Below are 18,056 nucleotides of genomic sequence, written 5' to 3'. Positions count from 1 at the left end.
TCGTGGGGGGCTTGGGATGTGTTGGGGTAGTCGTCAAGTAAGATGTGAATACCAATTAAGTTTTCATTGGTCTGCAATCAATTATTTGGAAACCCCCCTTTCAAAATCCTGCGTTTGCCACTGATCAGGCAGGCGACTCGGCAGCACCCGGACTTGGTGGGGCAGCAACAGCCCTCATAGGCATAAGGTCAGTGAGAGGGCTTCAGGACAGGGAAGTGGGCAGCACTGACTATCTTCTCTGGTGCAGCCATATAAATATATTCATATATGTATATATGTATGTGCATATGTGTGTGTATATATATATATATATATATATATATATATATACACACACACATACTGTTTGTGTGTGTGTGTATATATATATACAGTATATACACACATAGTGTGTGTGTGTGTGTGTGTGTGTGTGTGTGTGTGTGTGTGTGTGTGTGTGTGTGTGTGTGTATATATATTATATATATATATGCACTTGTGCTTTATTGATTTTTAGATAGGATATATTAGGCTGTTTGCTGGGTTCAGGAACCCCTGCCTCTCCCATTCCCCTCTCTCTCTCTCTCCCCTCCCCCTCTCTCGTTTCCTTGTTCCCTCTCCTCTCAGTTATTGTGTTAAGCTTCCATGTTTTCTTCTGTCAGTTTCCCCAGCGATACTTTCACTTCATGTCTTTGTAAACTTCACTACAAATGTCTCACTACTCCCTCCTACTCCTACAGCGACCTTAGGTACCCACTGCCTCTCCTTGTCCCCGTCTCCTTGTTACCCACTGCCACCTCCCCCTGGCATCACCCACTTTTTCCTCGTCACCCTTTCCCCGGTGTTACCCACACTGCCTCTCACTGTCATCCTCTCTCTGTCACCCACTGCCTCTCCGTCTCCCACTACAGTATGTCTCCTTCACCCACTGCCTCACCCTCTTCCTCTCCCCTGCGACACTATAAACCCATCACCCTCTCTCTCCTGTTACCCTCTGCCTCTCCAAAGTGTCACCCTCTTCCCGTCTTACGAATATGACATTCCCTTTGAGGCCATGACCCTTGTTGCTAGGTCATGCCCTTGTTGTGAGGACACGCACACCTTCATGGGACCGCACGCTGAAGGCGTGCACAAGGTGCCCCCCTGTCATTTTTTCCTGGATCCGCCCCTGCACAGGAGTGTCATGAATTCCATGCTATTCTGAGTCATGCATACAGGGAAAGGAAGCCTGTTCAAGATAGATCTCTAGCACCTAGCATGGGGCTGGTGCAAGTGACGTTACTGAAGATGATAGTTATGTACTTAGAGGGTCATAGTGGCTTCTAGATGGTCATAGTGGCTTTGTGCTATAAGCTGCATGTATCCTCACATCAGCCCTATGGAAAGTTACATTAGCATAAGATAGTAAATGTGGTTTCCACAACATAATGCAAACACCGACTCTTTGTGTCTGACTCAGCAAAAGCTCCAAAGACCTCACGGTGCATGTGCCAGAACTCGTGCGGTGGACCAGAACTGCCGGAACATGTAATTCACTGCTCCTGTTGAAGAGGAAGAAAGGAGGTTCAAAAACAAGCTGCGCTTATACAGGTTGAGTATCCCATATCCAAATATTCCGAAATACGGACTTTTTTGAGTGAGAGTGAGATAGTGAAACCTTTGTTTTTTGATGGCTCAATGTACACAAACTTTGTTTAACACACAAAGTTATTAAAAATATTGTATTAAATTTCCTTCAGGCTGTGTGTATAAGGTGTATATGAAATATAAATGAATTGTGTGAATGTACACACACTTTGTTTAATGCACAAAGTTATAAAAAAATATTGGCTAAAATTCCCTTCAGGCTGTGTGTATATGGTGTATATGTAACATAAATGCATTCTGTGCTTAAATTTAGGTCCCATCACCATGATATCTCATTATGGTAGGCAATTATTCCAAAATACGGAAAAATCCCATATCCAAAATTCCTCTGGTCCCAAGCATTTTGGATAAGGGATACTCAACCTGTATTGTGGTGAGCCAGGTCACCTTCTCGCATGTTGTCCCAAGCATCTGGAAAAGGAGGACCTAAATGATCAAGGGGTGGTCAGATTAGGTACAGTTCAAACCACCCCAAAAGAAAATACTTTGTCACAGATTACCATCGATGTGTCCTTGTTGCTGGGGAAACCTTCTGAAGCAGTCAAAGCTTTTCTAAATTCTGGTGCCAATGGCAATTTCATATGGCGAAGAAAGTTCAGGAGCTTGGAATTCCTTGTTTGCTGGTTTGCTGTTGCTGACTCCTCTCTGTGTCATTAGTGTGGATGGGAATAAAATTCCTACAGCTACTTTCCACTCCAGAACCTCCAATCCAACCATGCAGGTTGGCGTGATCTCTACAGGGAGTTAACCTCCTTTTATGTACTTCCATCAGCTAAGAGTCCTATTATCCTGGGTCTACCATGGTTACCTACAGTATACATGATTCCAAACTGGATTAGAGTAAACCCAAAAATTTGTCATAGGGCTTTCAATTCCATCAGAATTGAGTTATTCAAAGTTCAACCATCTCTCAAGACGACTCTCTACAAGCTCCATATCAGTCCTTCAGAGATGTGTTCAGCAAAAAAGCCACTGAAACACTATCCGCTCATTGAGAATGGGACTGCCCTCTTCACCTGTTACCCAGGAAAGTGTCTCCTCGAGGAAGAGGCATTTTCTTATCTGAAAGATTGCTCCACATTGGTGCCTATTCTTAGACAACCTAACCCTGATTTACCCTTTGTCCTGGACGTAGATACTTCTATCATGGGAGTTGGAGCAGTTCTATCAGAAAAAAAGGTACTCATGTGGCTTCTTTTCCACTCCTTAGAATAACTATGCAGTACAGGACAAGGAGCGTATAAACTGGCCTTAAAGGAATGGTGGTATCTGTAGGAGGAAGCAAAATTTCCAGTGACAGTCTTTAAACCTTCTGTACCTTACAACAGCTCACTTCTTAAATTATCGCCAGGCCAGGTGGTCATTATTTTTTGACAGTTTCAATCTGGTCATCACTTATCGGCAAGGAAACAAAAATATTAAGGCTGACGTCTCGAGCATTCTGTACTTCAGAGGATGAGGTGTCTAATAAAAATAAGCCCATTCTGAATCCAGTCCATTTCCTATCTATAACCAGCAGTGTGAAAATTCTACCTGGGAATTATCACCAGAATTACGTCCCAAGTTACTCCAGTGGGCACATGCATCTTGGTTCACCAGTCATGCAATGGTGAAAAAGACTTTGGACTTGATCCTTAGGAATTACTGGATGCTATCTGCAAGGAAAGATGTTAGGGACTTTGTGGCAGCTTGTTCCATCTGTGCTCAACACAAAATCCAACCTCAAGTTCTTTGTGAACCTTTACATCCTCTACCAACTCCAAACTGTCCATGGATCCATATCTCCATGGACTGTAATACAGAATTACCCTTATGTCAAGGTAGTAATACCATCTAGGCAGCTGTGAACAGGATTTTCAAGGCATCCCATTTTGTTACCAGCTCAAGTTAGCAGACACTTTAATTAAATAAATCTTTAGGTTACATGGGTTTTTCAAATACACTGTTTCTCAAATTATTCTTACTATCAGTGTTCTTAGTGCTTAGAGTGTGCAGCTTCATTTCTCTTCCTCCAGCATACTATTAGAAGCCTCAGCATGATAGCACCTCTCAATATCTTTAGTAATAGGGTGTGCAGTCCAAGCTCCCCCTTTCTCCTCCTGTGCTTCCCAGGGTCAGACGGCCGTGGGTTCCCATTGGGACCTAACCTGTGTAAAATTTAAAGGGCCAAGCACGCCAAAACGTGACATCATGTCTGCCCCTAAATTCAAATCCCACCTATAAAAGGAAGTCCTTGGGCATTCTCCTGTGCCAGAGTATAGGCTTACATACCATATGATATAGCCATGGTGCATCCCAGTGCTCTACCCGTGTGATCCTAATTCCTGCCTTCCCTGTGCTTCATTCCTGGTTCTTACCATCCTAGTGTCCGCTCCCTATTGCTATTCCATTTCCCGACCTCCCATTTAGCTCCGTCCCAATCTGTCGTCTTTGTATCTAATGGCTTTGCAATAAATCTCAAAGTACCATCTCCAGTCCATGCCAGCCCTGAATCCAGACAGAGGGCGCAGTGAAGCCCAAACCTCCTTATGGGTGTCCCTGGTGTACACTACTGGCATGTTAGACTCCGAGTTTATGTCTCTGCCAATTCTAAAGTATGGGTTGGCGTCCATTAATCCATCTGTGAGTTGCGACACAAAGTCTGCCATATAAGGCACTTCTGGGGGGTTTAACACATGGAGAAACCCATACATTCTGCATTTTACACAGAGTGTATGCAACAGTGACTCAGTCATATCGCCGTCTCTGACCTTTTTTTCTCAGATTAGCATCTTTTTCACACTGTCGTAGCATGTACATTCACTAGTGATGTACACAGCGTACTTTGTGCTTTTGCCATATTAATAGTGCGAAAAAGATTTAACCTGATTAGATTGAGTGAAAAGGATGCACGGTGCGGCTAATAAGCATTATTCATGGCGAGTCAAACAGCTATTTGGTGCAATTTGGGGATCAATGTATGTGGCCACATCTGTACCTGTTACATTTATCTCAAAATAAAAATCTGTCTATCTACAGTATCTCTATCTATCTATCTATCTATCTATCTATCTATCTATCTATCTATCTATCTATCTACAGTATCTATCTATCTATCTATCTATCTACAGTATCTTTCTATCTATCTATCTATCTATCTATCTATCTATCTATCTATCTATCTATCTATCTATCTATCTATCTATCTATCTACAGTATCTATCTATCTATCTATCTATCTATCTATCTACAGTATCTATCTATCTATCTACAGTATCTATCTATCTATCTATCTATCTATCTATCTATCTATCTATCTATCTATCTATCTAATCTATCGAATCTATCTATCTATCTAATCTATCTATCGAATCTATCTATCGAATCTATCTATCTATCTATCTATCTATCTTTCTATCTTTCTATCACAATAGGGATGGCACTGTGGATCTTTCAGAAACAGACTAAGGGGGTAATTCAGACCTGATCGCAGCAGCACATTTGTTAGCAGTCGGGGAAAGCCATGTGCACTGCAGGGGGGGTAGATGTAACATGTGCAGAGAGAGTTCGATTTGGGTGGGGTGTGTTCAAACTGAAACCTAAATTGCAGTGTGAAAATAAAGCAACCAGTATTTAACCTGCACAGAAACAATATAACCCACCCAAATCTAACTCTCTCTGCACATGTTACATCTGCCCCCCCCCCCTGCAGTGCACATGGTTTTGCCCATTGGCAAACAAATTTGCTGCTACGATCAGGTCTGAATTACCCCCTAAATTCTATCCAGCATTGTAATCTATTACATTTTCGTCAGTATTTACTCACCCACTTCATCTCTGATTGTTGCAAGTTCAAGTGATAGTTCTCTTTCTTTTATAAGACCGGTTTCATTCTGTGAAGACATTGAGCAAGGGATTGTAACAGGTACAAGGCTGAGAGATCCAAAACAACACAATATACAAATTCACAAAAAAACAATAATTTTTTAAAAAGTTTTAACATATATATCAGCTAATTCAAAAATCATCATATTATAACCGGTCACACACAGTAAATCATTTTTTATCACAGACAGTACAAACAAATCAACATTGTGGCAACACCCAACAAGTGACACTACAGGGGGAGACACAACAATCTTCCTCTTCCCTTTTAATATCCCAGTTAAGTCATACTGTTGAGAAGTGCATAATGTCACAGTCACAGAGCAAATACCAAATGTAACATTCCAGCTTTCTGCTATGTATGCTAAGACTAGTGGACTTAGGGCCTAATTCAGATCTGATCGTAGATGTGCTAGATTTAACACATCTACGATCATTTACTCTGAAATGCGGGGGGACGCCCAGCACAGGGCTAGTACGCCCCGCATGTCAGGCCCTACCCCCCCGCACAGGTACAAAAGCATTGCCATTCTAGTTCTAGTAATCAGCTTCAGCCTAGTAACTGCCTTTGCACGCAGAAAGTATACTGAAGACCTCTGTGCTTGCATTACTGCACACGTGTTACTGCAGGTTTTTCCTTGCTAGGAACTGCTAGGATGCTCTGTATACTGTAGATAAGTCACTGGGAAGCTATCTGTACTCAACGGCAGTCCCTAATATGCTCTCTGTACTGTGTAGCCATCACTAGGTGCTCTCTGCATTGTATGCAGTCACTATGATGCTCTCTGTATTGTATGGCGGTCATTAGTATGCTCTCTGTTTTGCATGGCTGTCACTAGTATGCTCTCTGTACTGTTTAGCCATCACTAGCTGCTCTCTGCATTGTACACAGTCACTATGATGCTCTCTGTATTGCACGGCAGTCACTAGTATGCTCTTTGTTTTGCATGGCTGTCAGTATGCGTTCTGTACTGTATAGCAGTCTTCGAGATTATATCTGTTAAAAGTGTATGTATGTTTACTTCACTTATTTTACAGTAGTGTTTTACACCCGTCTGAAAATAACGGTTCTTACAACAAAAGAAAAAATTTAAAATTTACTGATTGTAGATACAAATTATTTAGTGTACGTCCATCAACGGTTTACTAAAACTTGTTAAGTTGCCCCCGGCTGAAATAATTGCCACCCCTGCACTACATCATATGCCACTACTTGATGGAGAATAAATCTTTTTGACCTAAATCTCCTTGTCCTTAACTCCTTGTGATTGTTCTATTTACTGTATATGCAAATGTATATACAGTAACTTTTTGCAAACAAAATGCAGTATTGTAGGGAAGAAAAATCCCCATGGGATATGTACAGAAATATGAAATGCAGAGTAATGGACTCATGTGAATGGATAACATGTGCATCATAATAACATTTATGTCAAGGAGATAATTCATTTCCATAACACAACACTGTTCTATTTTTAATTCATCATTTATAAACAGAAAGTCAGCAATGCCATTTTACGTCAAGGTTGCTTGCTCCTGAAAAAGCTAATTCTTTCTTCTTTTAATGGTGCTAAATGTGTTCATTTGGTTAAAAGATTCTTTTGACACCAGTTTTTCTATTCAATTAATTAGAATAACGGAGTCTGAATTGAAGAAATGAAAATGACAGATTTTCTGTGCATGCACCGATAGCCTGGTTACAATCTGAGATATACAACCATAATACCATGGGCAATGAGAAGGGACAGTTTGCTCTGGGTAACACTTCGGTATAGCGTTTATCTAAACTAAAGCTACTTGATGCCTGGAGCTGTACTGTGCTGTGTCAGTCATTGTACACCGGAGAGAGAGAGATACTTTTCCCCACACTGGTGACCCATCTTCCCCAGTTACTAGATAACACAGGCTACCAAGAGGGCACGGGTGATAAGTCATTATGAGAACCTTCAAACAAATTGTATCTTTAGGGAGGTGACTGTACGTCAGATGAAGACTGTGCAGCGCCATCGCTTCACTAGGATTCCTGTTCCCACTATTAGTTACATTTCCACTGTCTGTAGTTGGCAAAGATGGAGGTCATAGCATCATAGACATCGCCTCAGGTGATGTTCTGCATGAGATGCCTCTGGGGAAGGTGAGGTAAAATAGCTGAACGTTTATGCTTCTATATCTGCAAATCGTTCTTCTTTTATTCAGACACGTATTTACGATTAGCTTCAACACTCAGCACTGTTTTATTGTTATAATAGATTACCTTTTTTTATGTATATAGCATGTATATATATTATGCAACACTGTATAATCAATTATCTCTGTCGCCATCTTACTAGAGCTTACAGTCTAATTCCGTACCACAGGCATGTAAATGTACACTTCAGAAAGATGGCACCAGCACAAGTGACAGTAAAGACTCTGGCAGTGCACACATGCAGTCTACCACATATATTATATGGGGGATGGCGCTGTCAGTGGAGTCCCGCTGCATGGAGGAGGGGGATGCCCGCTGCACAGAGGAGGCGGAGGGAGCACCTCTGGTGCAAGCTACTGTTCTCTGTTGCTGCAGTGTCCATTATCAAACGCTGTGAATTGCACTTCACACCCCCATTCCCCAACACATGCACAGGGTCATCAAGAGCAGGGAGGGATCTGGGTACTGGGAGGCATGGCCATGTCCCCTACAAAAAAAACTATGTAAAAAATACTTTACGTGCCCCACGTGCAGTGGGATCGCCCCATTCCTTCCCCCCCCCATAACACTTTTTACCTGCCCACTACTACTGGCCCCCTGTATAGCAGCATAGTAGCAGCAGCAGGCACATCATGCATGGGGAGAGAGGAGACTACTGATGTGCAGCCCCCCTGGATCCTCCGCAGCTGTGGAGAGAGGCTGCTTCCGCTGAGCAGCGTCAGTCTCCTCTCTCTTCTTGTTCATTGTGCAACTGACCCCCCCTCAAATTTCTTACATGTGACATAGGGATCAATCCGATTAGCTGCTATATCATCACAGCTGCAAATCATGGTGGCAGGGAGCGCACTTTAAGGTGGGCCAAATTTCCACAAAACTGCTTGCCACCCCATAGAGGTCTGAGCAATTTTGTGCAAATTGGGGCTGATTTGAGCCTGCAAAAGGTGCGAGATCAGGTGCCGTTGCAGGCGTTTAACTTCACACCCTTCGCAGCTAATTGGATTGACCCCATAATTGGAATGAATATAAAATCAGTCACCCTTGTAGCGTCCACAGACACAGAAAAGGTAATAACGCCTGGATCGTTATAATACAGTGGTTCCCAAACTTTTTTGAATCATGGCGTCCTATAGTATCAGAATTGTTTTCACGGCACCCCTAGGCCAAATGTTTCTTATTGATAAATTTAGAAAGAGATATTAAATTAAGTAAATTGTGTTGATATGTCATCCTTAGGTTCAATTGTGGGGTGAGGGTCAAGATTTGCTTCTGTTTGTCCACATATTTTATGATTGACAGCCACCAGCACTAGTTTTGTTTATTACATGGACTATATTTTTTATTTAGAATTGGTCCTAGACCACCAACCCAGGGCACCCCTGCAAGTGTCCTGAGGCACCCCAGGGCACCCCTGGCACACACTTTGAGAACCCCTGTACTAGGACACTAGCAGGCAGTACATAATTACATTTTTAAAAGACTACATCTAAAAAAAAAACAAATACAGAACGTAGTTTATTTCTAGCAGTATAGCTTGCAGAGATAATGGACGCTCATCGGATAAAAGACACAGGAGGCGTAAGATACCACTAATAGATAATCAGCAGTGGAACAGAACACTTAAAAGCTAATAATGTCCCAAATGCCCAAATGTGCTATTAGCAACAAACTGGCAAAGGACCACACTTTAAGCAATACGAAATCTTACAGCCCATTAATTCTACATTACACAGATTATAGGATGTCATGAGATTTTGTCTACTCTTTATTATATAAATACACAACACATAGTTTTGGCAAACGCACAATTAACACTTGGGGTCGTGTGTCTAGCGTGTAGTAAAGATCAGTCAGCAACTTACAGTATGGGCATGATTCATAGTAAATCAGGGCTCTACAAATCCCAGGGGCCAGGTAGCCATGGCCCCTAGATTTTCCTGCCTGGCTACCAGATTTTGGAGGGAGGAAGAGGATCCTCTTCAGCCCGAACAGCCCCAGCGGAGATTTTTGGAGGCATGCCTGTATTGCGGCAGCCATTTCTCGCACAGGAGTGCATGTGCTGAGTGTCTGTCCCGGCCTGCGCTGACCACTGTGCCTGTCTGTCCCATATTGCTCTGTCTGCTGACTGCTGTCTCCAAACTCCGTCTACATAGAGATCTCCAATGAGAGGGTCTATGCGTGGCCAGGGATTGCGGCTTCGGAGCGGTAGTGATGTGACCACAGGGTAGAGCTATTGTTTGCCAAGGGGGAGGCTGTGGAGTGGTTGTCTGCCTGGGGGTATCCCCTTATTTGTGTGGCCGTGGGGGTTGGTAGCCCATGGGGGTTAGCTGCTCATTAATATGGCCACCAGGGGTGTGGTGGGGGTGTTGGTGTTGGCCTGGGAGGTAGCTGCATTGCAGTGTGGATGCGGAGGACTGGTACGCCAGGGGGTACCCGCTTAGTTGTGTGGCTGTGGGGGTTCGTTTGCCTGGGTTGGGTGGGCGGGGGGGAAGCTGCACATTAATGTGGCTGGGGAGGTGGGGGGGGGGGGGTGCTCTGGCTCCTACAGTTTCATCCTGGCTCCTAAAAGTAGAAAAATGTGTCAAGCCCTGTAGTAACTGTAATTCATACTAATGTATTTGCAGTTACAATATCTGTACGCAGATATTGTGCGATATGGTAATGTCTCTGCCGGCAGGATTTGTATTGAGACGCCCACACATGGCTTTGCTAATCTCAGCAACTCCGTACACAGACGTAGCGTGGTCGCAAACTCCGTACACAGACTAGCATGATCGCAAACTCCATACACAGACGTAGAATGATCGCAAACTCCGTACACAGACGTAGCGCGATCGCAAACTCCGTACACAGACGTAGCGTGATCGCAAACTCCGTACACAGACGTAGCATGAACGCAAACTCCGTACACAGACGTAGCGTGGTCGCAAACTCCGTACACAGACGTAGCGCGATCGCAAACTCCATACACAGACGTTGTGTGATCGCAAACTCCGTACACAGACGTAGCATGAACGCAAACTCTGTACACAGACGTAGCGTGTTCGCAGATCCTTTGGTAATCCTGTAGTGATGCAGAATGGGCACGTATACCAGGACGCTAGATCCATCTTTAATGCATACAGGATCGCAGACGCAGGCTGAGTCACTTCCCGCATAACAGCCACGATGCGCCTGCATTTAGCTGCCACTCACTTTGCGAATGAATCCTCACTGCGGGCAACTAGGGTAATGGTCTCTGTTGCATGTGCAGTGCTGCTAGGCGACATGGGCAGTTGGCTGACAATCGCTCAACAGCCATAATATCGGCATAGCGGGATGTAGTTGCCTTTCACTATACCGACGCCGAGATCCCAAGCAATTGAAAGCCCGACAGTCGGCATGCCGACTAACAGGAACTATTCCCACGACACCCATAGAGTGAGAATAGAACCTGTGGCGAGCGCAGTGAGCCACTGAGCGTCATGTGGACACCATTTTCCCACAGACACCATTTTCCCACAGACCTGCGCAAGCACAGTATACTCTGGCAAAGTGCCAAAGTCTACTTGCAAATGCACTGTGGAGAGAGGAGGGGGCCACTCTGAGCCTGTACACGAGCCCTCTCCTCTTTTAATCCTCCCTCTTACTACAGTATATCTATTGGTAATAAGCACATTACTTCTCCATGACGGTAGGAGATAATAAAATAAGCTACAAGATGAGAAGGCAGGAGAACTATATTATTACTAGTTACCAGCCGTCAAAATGACTGAACATCCTAGCAGTAATGTCAGCGCTGGCCGCTGTGAGCGGCCAAACGAAGAAACACTTGAATTGCTCTGTCGGGCACCATCTAATGGCTGTTGTTGTGTGCCAAACACTTGAATTCCCGTCATAGAGGTGAGGAGCAGCATTAGCCTTTTATTATACACTGCTCAAAAAAATAAAGGGAACACTTAAATAACACATCCTAGATCTGAATGAATGTAATATTCTTATTAAATACTTTGTTCTTTACATAGTTGAATGTGCTGACAACAAAATCACACAAACATTATCAATGGAAATCAAATTTATTAACTCATGGAGGTCTGGATTTGGAGTCACACTCAAAATTAAAGTGGAAAAACACACTACAGGCTGATCCAACTTTGATGTAATGTCCTTAAAACAAGTCAAAATGAGGCTCAGTAGTGTGTGTGGCCTCCACGTGCCTGTGTGACCTCCCTACAACGTCTGGGCATGCTCCTGATGAGGTGGCGGATGGTCTCCTGAGGGATCTCCTCCCAGACCTGGACTAAAGCATCCGCCAACTCCTGGACAGTCTGTGGTGCAACGTGGCGTTGGTGGATGGAGCGAGACATGATGTCCCAGATGTGCTCAATTGGATTCAGGTCTGGGGAACGGGTGGGCCAGTCCATAGCATCAATGCCTTCGTCTTGCAGGAACTGCTGACACACTCCAGCCACATGAGGTCTAGCATTGTCTTGCATTAGGAGGAACCCAGGGCCAACCGCACCAGCATATGGTCTCACAAGAGGTCTGAGGATCTCATCTCGGTACCTAATGGCAGTCCCCCCAAAGAAATGCCACCCCACACCATCACTGACCCACTGCCAAACCTGTCATGCTGGAGGATGTTGCAGGCAGAACGTTCTCCTTGGCGTCTCCAGACTCTGTCACGTCTGTTACTTGTGCTCAGTGAGAACCTGCTTTCATCTGTGAAGAGCACAGGGCGCCAGTGGCGAATTTGCCAATCTTGGTGTTCTCTGGCAAATGCCAAACGTCCTGCACGGTCTTGGGCTGTAAGCGCAACCCCCACCTGTGGACGTCGGGCCCTCATAACACCCTCATGGAGTCTGTTTCTGATCGTTTGAGTAGACACATGCACATTTGTGGCTTGCTGGAGGTCATTTTGCAGGGCTCTGGCAGTGCTCCTCCTGTTCCTCCTTGCACAAAGGCGGAGGTAGCAGTCCTGCTGCTGGGTTGTTGCCCTCCTACGGCCTCCTCCACATCTCCTGATGTGCTGGCCTGTCTCCTGGTAGCGGCTCCATGCTCTGGACACTACGCTGACAGACACAGCGAACCTTCTTGCCACAGCTCGCATTGATGTGCCATCCTGGATGAGCTGCACTACCTGAGCCACTTGTGTGGGTTGTAGACTCCGTCTCATGCTACCACTAGAGTGAAAGCACCGCCAGCTTTCAAAAGTGACCAAAACATCAGCCAGAAAGCATAAGAGCTGAGAAGTGGTCTGTGGTCACCACCTGCAAAACAACTCCTTTATTGGGGGTGTCTTGCTAATTGTCTATAATTTCCACCTGTTGTCTATTCCATTTGCACAACAGCATGTGAAAATGATTGTCAATCAGTGTTGCTTCCTAAGTGGCCAGTTTGATTTCACAGAAGTGTGACTGACTTGGAGTTACATTGTGTTGTTTAAGTGTTCCCTTTATTTTTTTTGAGCAGTGTATATTATTATTATTATTATTTATTTACTTACTTATATGGCACCACAATGGGTCCGTAGGTCCTTACACAATACATAAACAGAATGAACAAAACAAGAAAACAGTGATTTACAATACAGAACATTGCAGGACACGGATGTGGTTTATAAACATTGCTGTATCAGCGGTCATAATGCTCAAATAAGTAGCAGGGCGGCAGAAGCCAAGGGTTAGGTGCTGTTGTAGGGAGTAGATGATGGTATAAGTAGGAAGGAAAAGTACATCAGAGAAGAAGGCCGTCGTCATAAGAGCTTACATTCTACAAAATACCGTGCACCATTAATGATTAAAAATCATCGATGATCGGTGGCAAATGTAAAATAGTTTCTCCATCATCGATGGTAGAGACACCCTGAAGGCTTTTTAAAAAAAATGTCCCTGCTTAATGCCAGGTATGGAGCAAACCCCCCCCTGACGGACCCGTGAAACCCTGCCCTCATGTTCTGATTGGCCGGGGGATTACTAATATATTGCACAGGAATGCCCATCGGTGGTTTACATGTGAATGGTTTTATACTATCGAGGTTAACTACTGATAGTACCATCGATGACAACCATCGATTATTAGCCCACGATGGCCATCCCTAGTACCAATCTTAATCATCTTTATATATTATAGTTTCTTCTGGTAATGTATTTCTATGCAGAGATCATAATAGAATTATTTAGTTATTTCCAGAGTGCCATATTTTTCCATTTACCAAGTTGAGCCTTTCCTAATAGGAATAATGTGCTTTTGTTTGTGTCCCTTAAGCACCAAACAACATGGATTATGAATGAAAATCACTGCAGTAAAACGTGAAGGAATGCAACAATCCCTTGTAATCATAAAGAGCGCTGTTCCAGTAAGTGGCCTCAGGGTGTAGAGTGCGGTCTGAAGTAAACTGACTGAGAGATTTGCAGGAGAACCTGGGAGAAATCCGGTGTTGGCTCTTTGTGACCTTGTACCAGTCAAATTTGTCTCCCCGTGTTCCAGGCATACAGAGTTAAATTAGTTGTGTCAGGCGGAGCCTGTATATTGCACTGAATAAAACAGTCAGTGCTAAAACAAACTATTACAATGATATTATCTGTTCACTGGAATATAATTCTGCATCACACATTTTTAAAGGGCAAGAAAGAGGCTATGTAACCTTTCTGGATATGAGTACATGCAATTATACCCATAAAGGCACAAAACACTACACATACTCCTCTTATCCCCGAGGCACACACTGTAGCATGGATTCACTGTATTATAGACGGAATTATATTATATAGACCATGCTTACCTACTTTCTGGCATCTCTCTCAGTGGAGGGCCGGGGCGGGACAATGCCGAGAAGAGGGGGCGGGGCGGAGGCAGAACAGGGCGGTGTGGAGGCGGGATGAGGGCGTGGTTAACGTGGCACAACATTTAAGCCCCCCTCTGTAATGCCGCTACAACTGCCGCTTTACAGCAGGGGGCTTGACTATGATGACGCGATTCAACAAGAATCGCGTCATCGACTGTCCGGACCGCCCACTTTACTCTCAAAGTGGGCGGCCAGGCAGGGGGGAACAGCAAAATCGGGAGACTTGTCTGCTCTTCTGGGAGGCCGGGAGAGTAACCCGATTTTCGGGAGCCTCCCGGCCATTCCGGGAGAGTAGGCAAGTATGATATAGACTAAGCTAGAAACTTTGCATACGGAAAAAAACCATGCTGCAGTACAGGGGGGACAAATAAATTTATTTTATTCTAAATACTGGCTGCTTTTGCATGTAGCCCACAAATGCTGGGTAGCTTTATTTTTACACTGCAATTTAGATTTGACTTTGGACACCCCCCTCTCACATCTAAATCTCTCTGCACATTTATATCTGCCCCACCTGCTGCGCAGCATGGTTTTGCCCAGGTGCACAGTTACTTGCTTTTTTTTTTTTTTTTGCTTTGCTCCCAATTCTGAATCAGGGGCAGATTTATTAAGCCTGGTGAAGTGATAAAGTAGAAGGTGATAAAGCACCAGCCAGTCAGCTCCTCAGAGGCGTCACTCACCTCTTCTGAACCCGGTGCGGCAGTTGGTGCAAAGGGGGCTTGGCTTTGCGGAAGTCCCATGGGAGGGGCGTGGCTTCACGGGAGGGTCGTGGCTAAGCGCCCTGACCCTGTTTTCGGTACTCTGTGGGTCCAGGAGTTGCTGCTTGCCCCCGGAGACTAACGTGTCTGCAGTGCCAGCTCCTACATGGTGCCAGGAGCCGGGTTGCTGCATGTAATGTTACAGTGCAGCACCCGGCTCCTGTCACTGAGCAGGAGCCGGCACTTTGGTGTCACCCCTCGGCAGATGACACCCGGGTGCAGGCCACTCCCCCTTGTGACACCAGTGCAACTCCTGTAATTTTTCAAATCCAGCCTGTGACATGGAAGTTAGGAGCTGATTGGCTGGTGCGTTGTCACCTTCCACTTTATCACTTCACCAGGCTTAATAAATCTGCCCCTCAGTCCCTAACTGAGCACTTGACTGGTATCTTAAAAAAACCTTAACGCTTAGCATGCAGACTGAGTCCGGGCCAACTGCTCTCTGGCAGAGGCGGCAGCACTGTAGACTCTGGCTTCGTTCCAAAGTTTACTGTGCATGCGTAGGTCTCCAGGAACATGGCATCCGTGCTTTATTCCTGAAACATATATACTGCACATGCACAGATCACCAGGAAAATTGGCCGCTGCACCATTCTCCCGTTGACTTCTGTCTGCAGTGTTGACCGCCATGGGAGGGGTACATAAATTATGTGGGTGCAGGGTGTGTGTGGATCCAGGGGCCTGTGTGCACCACACACCCTGCACCCATTATAGATAGCTATAGGAGCTTACACACTTACGATTATTTATTAAAAGGGAATGGGAAATCTACTGCACTAGTGTCATATTATAGAATACAAAATGAAAAGAGAACCCCATAATACATTGGAAAATATAACTTTTAATTCCAGATAGTTAAAAAGCCGATAACTGTGAAATATTAAAAAAAAATAAAGGACAAGTGAGTGTAACATATGATTATTAAAACCACACACTCCACCTAATGTGCTGTGCAGTGTCTATAGGATCAGTTATCTTATTGTAGGTACTATGACCTTAATTTTAATTATTTGTGCTGTCACAATATATATGGTCCAATTAGGTGGTGTGTGGTTTTAATAATTATATGTTACACTCTGTCTTTCACATGTCCTTTATTTGTTTGTTTTTTTTGTATTATTTTTGCATACGATGTATGGTCCTTTTGCATACGATGTATCTTATGCGATCAAAGCCAGTCTGCGGGATCCGACATATTACGAGTGCAGCACTAACGACCTAGGGGCTCCGATCCGATGTTCACGGGACCGCGCATCGGATCGGATGTAAAACACATCTGATTTGCCACTTTAAATCCGATTTATCGGCACGAAAGGTCGAAATCGGATGAAATCGGCCATTATCATTGTAGTGTATGGGGCCCTTTAGAACGCTGTCCTTTATTTGTTTTATTATTTCACAGTTATCGGCTTTGAAATACAGACGGATAATAAATCTAACCCTTAAGGGCCCTACACACTATGCGATCCGCCGCTTAGCTCCGCCTGTGGATCTTTTAATATATGACATGGGCCCTACACATTGGCCGATCCGTCGCCGAGCTGCCCGACGGCGGATACGACCGAAGGGCGACCCGGCGGTGGGGAGGCAGTGACGGAGTGGGTTGTGTGTGTGTGTGAAGTTTCTTCACTCCCCCCGTCACCCGGCTCCATAGCAGTGCAGGCAAATATGGATGAGATTGTCCATATTGGCCTGCATGCACAAGCGACCGGGCACCAACGATGAACGAGCACGGGGCCGCGCATCGTTCATTGCTGGTGCCTCCACACTGAAAGATATGAACGAGATTGTTCATATCTTTCAGTAATGTCGCCCAGTGTGTAGGGCCTATTACAGCCAGATGACATGTGCAGGAGCTGATAGCTCAAATCAGGATATTTTAGTTAAATAGCTACGCAATAATAATAGTAATATTAGGCCGTTCCGCCCACAGATTTGCAATAGGAAGTACTAGGGGTAGGATCTTGAGTTTGAGATCTTAAGGGCCCCATACACTACAGTGACATGTCGGACCCTCATGTCGCATACGATTTCCCTTGAACCGCACGGCAGCCTCCCAGGCGGCAGGATCGCATAGGATACATCGTATGCGGTCCTTTTGCATACGATGTATCTTATGCGATCCCAGCCATGCCTGCAGGATCCGACATATCACGAGTGCAGCACTAACGACGTAGGGGCTCCGATCCGATGATCATCGAACCACGGATCGGATGTAAAACACATCCGTTTGCCACTTTTTATCCAATTTATCGGCCCAAAAGGTCGAAATTGGATGAAATCGGGCATTATCGTTGTGGTGTATGGGGCCCTTTAGAACGCTGTGCATATAGTTGCATGCTAGTGAAGATTAGCTTTCATGATCCAGCAACATACTGGTAGGTTATCTGATGTCTGCCAAAACTTGTCCAGGGGTGAGCACCAGGAGCAAGTAAGATGAGGCAGGGACTGAAGTGCATGAATAAAGTTTCCTGGTTGTACATCTACAGTATGCTATCCTTCAGCCCCTCAAAGCAGACGCACTGAATTACAGCCCATAAAAAGACTAAGGGGGAAATTTAATTAGACCTGGTAATTATCAGGTGTGAAAAAAGGTGGCATCCTTGGGCTTTATCGCCCAGAGTTATTCAATTAAAGGCCTTTTTTTTATCACCAGGCAAATTATCCTGTTACCAGGCGCTAACACACAGAATCTGGGATAAGTTCTGGGATGTACAGTACTGTATGTGATAACATGGTTTGGGCACGCGATAACAGGGGATTTCTTTTCGGGTCTACTCAGACCAGATAATAAATA

General features: G+C 44.7%; 1 protein-coding gene across 6 annotated transcripts in view; it reads right to left on the bottom strand.

Moving 5' to 3' along the window:
- The window catches only part of MTUS2 (microtubule associated scaffold protein 2), a 1,049,445-nt gene that overhangs the window by 106,974 nt on the left and 924,415 nt on the right, over nt 1–18,056 (bottom strand). For all 6 annotated transcript variants that reach the window (XM_063951742.1, XM_063951738.1, XM_063951743.1 and 3 more), the window contains one exon: nt 5,432–5,498. In XM_063951742.1, the coding sequence (XP_063807812.1) occupies nt 5,432–5,498 (67 nt within the window). The remainder of the gene's footprint in view (nt 1–5,431; nt 5,499–18,056) is intronic.

This window comes from Pseudophryne corroboree, chromosome 2, assembly GCF_028390025.1.
Source record: "Pseudophryne corroboree isolate aPseCor3 chromosome 2, aPseCor3.hap2, whole genome shotgun sequence".
Classification (NCBI taxonomy): Eukaryota; Metazoa; Chordata; class Amphibia; order Anura; family Myobatrachidae; genus Pseudophryne; species Pseudophryne corroboree.
The sequence above is the reverse complement of the archived record's forward strand: the minus strand, read 5'-3'. Positions and strand labels throughout refer to the sequence as shown.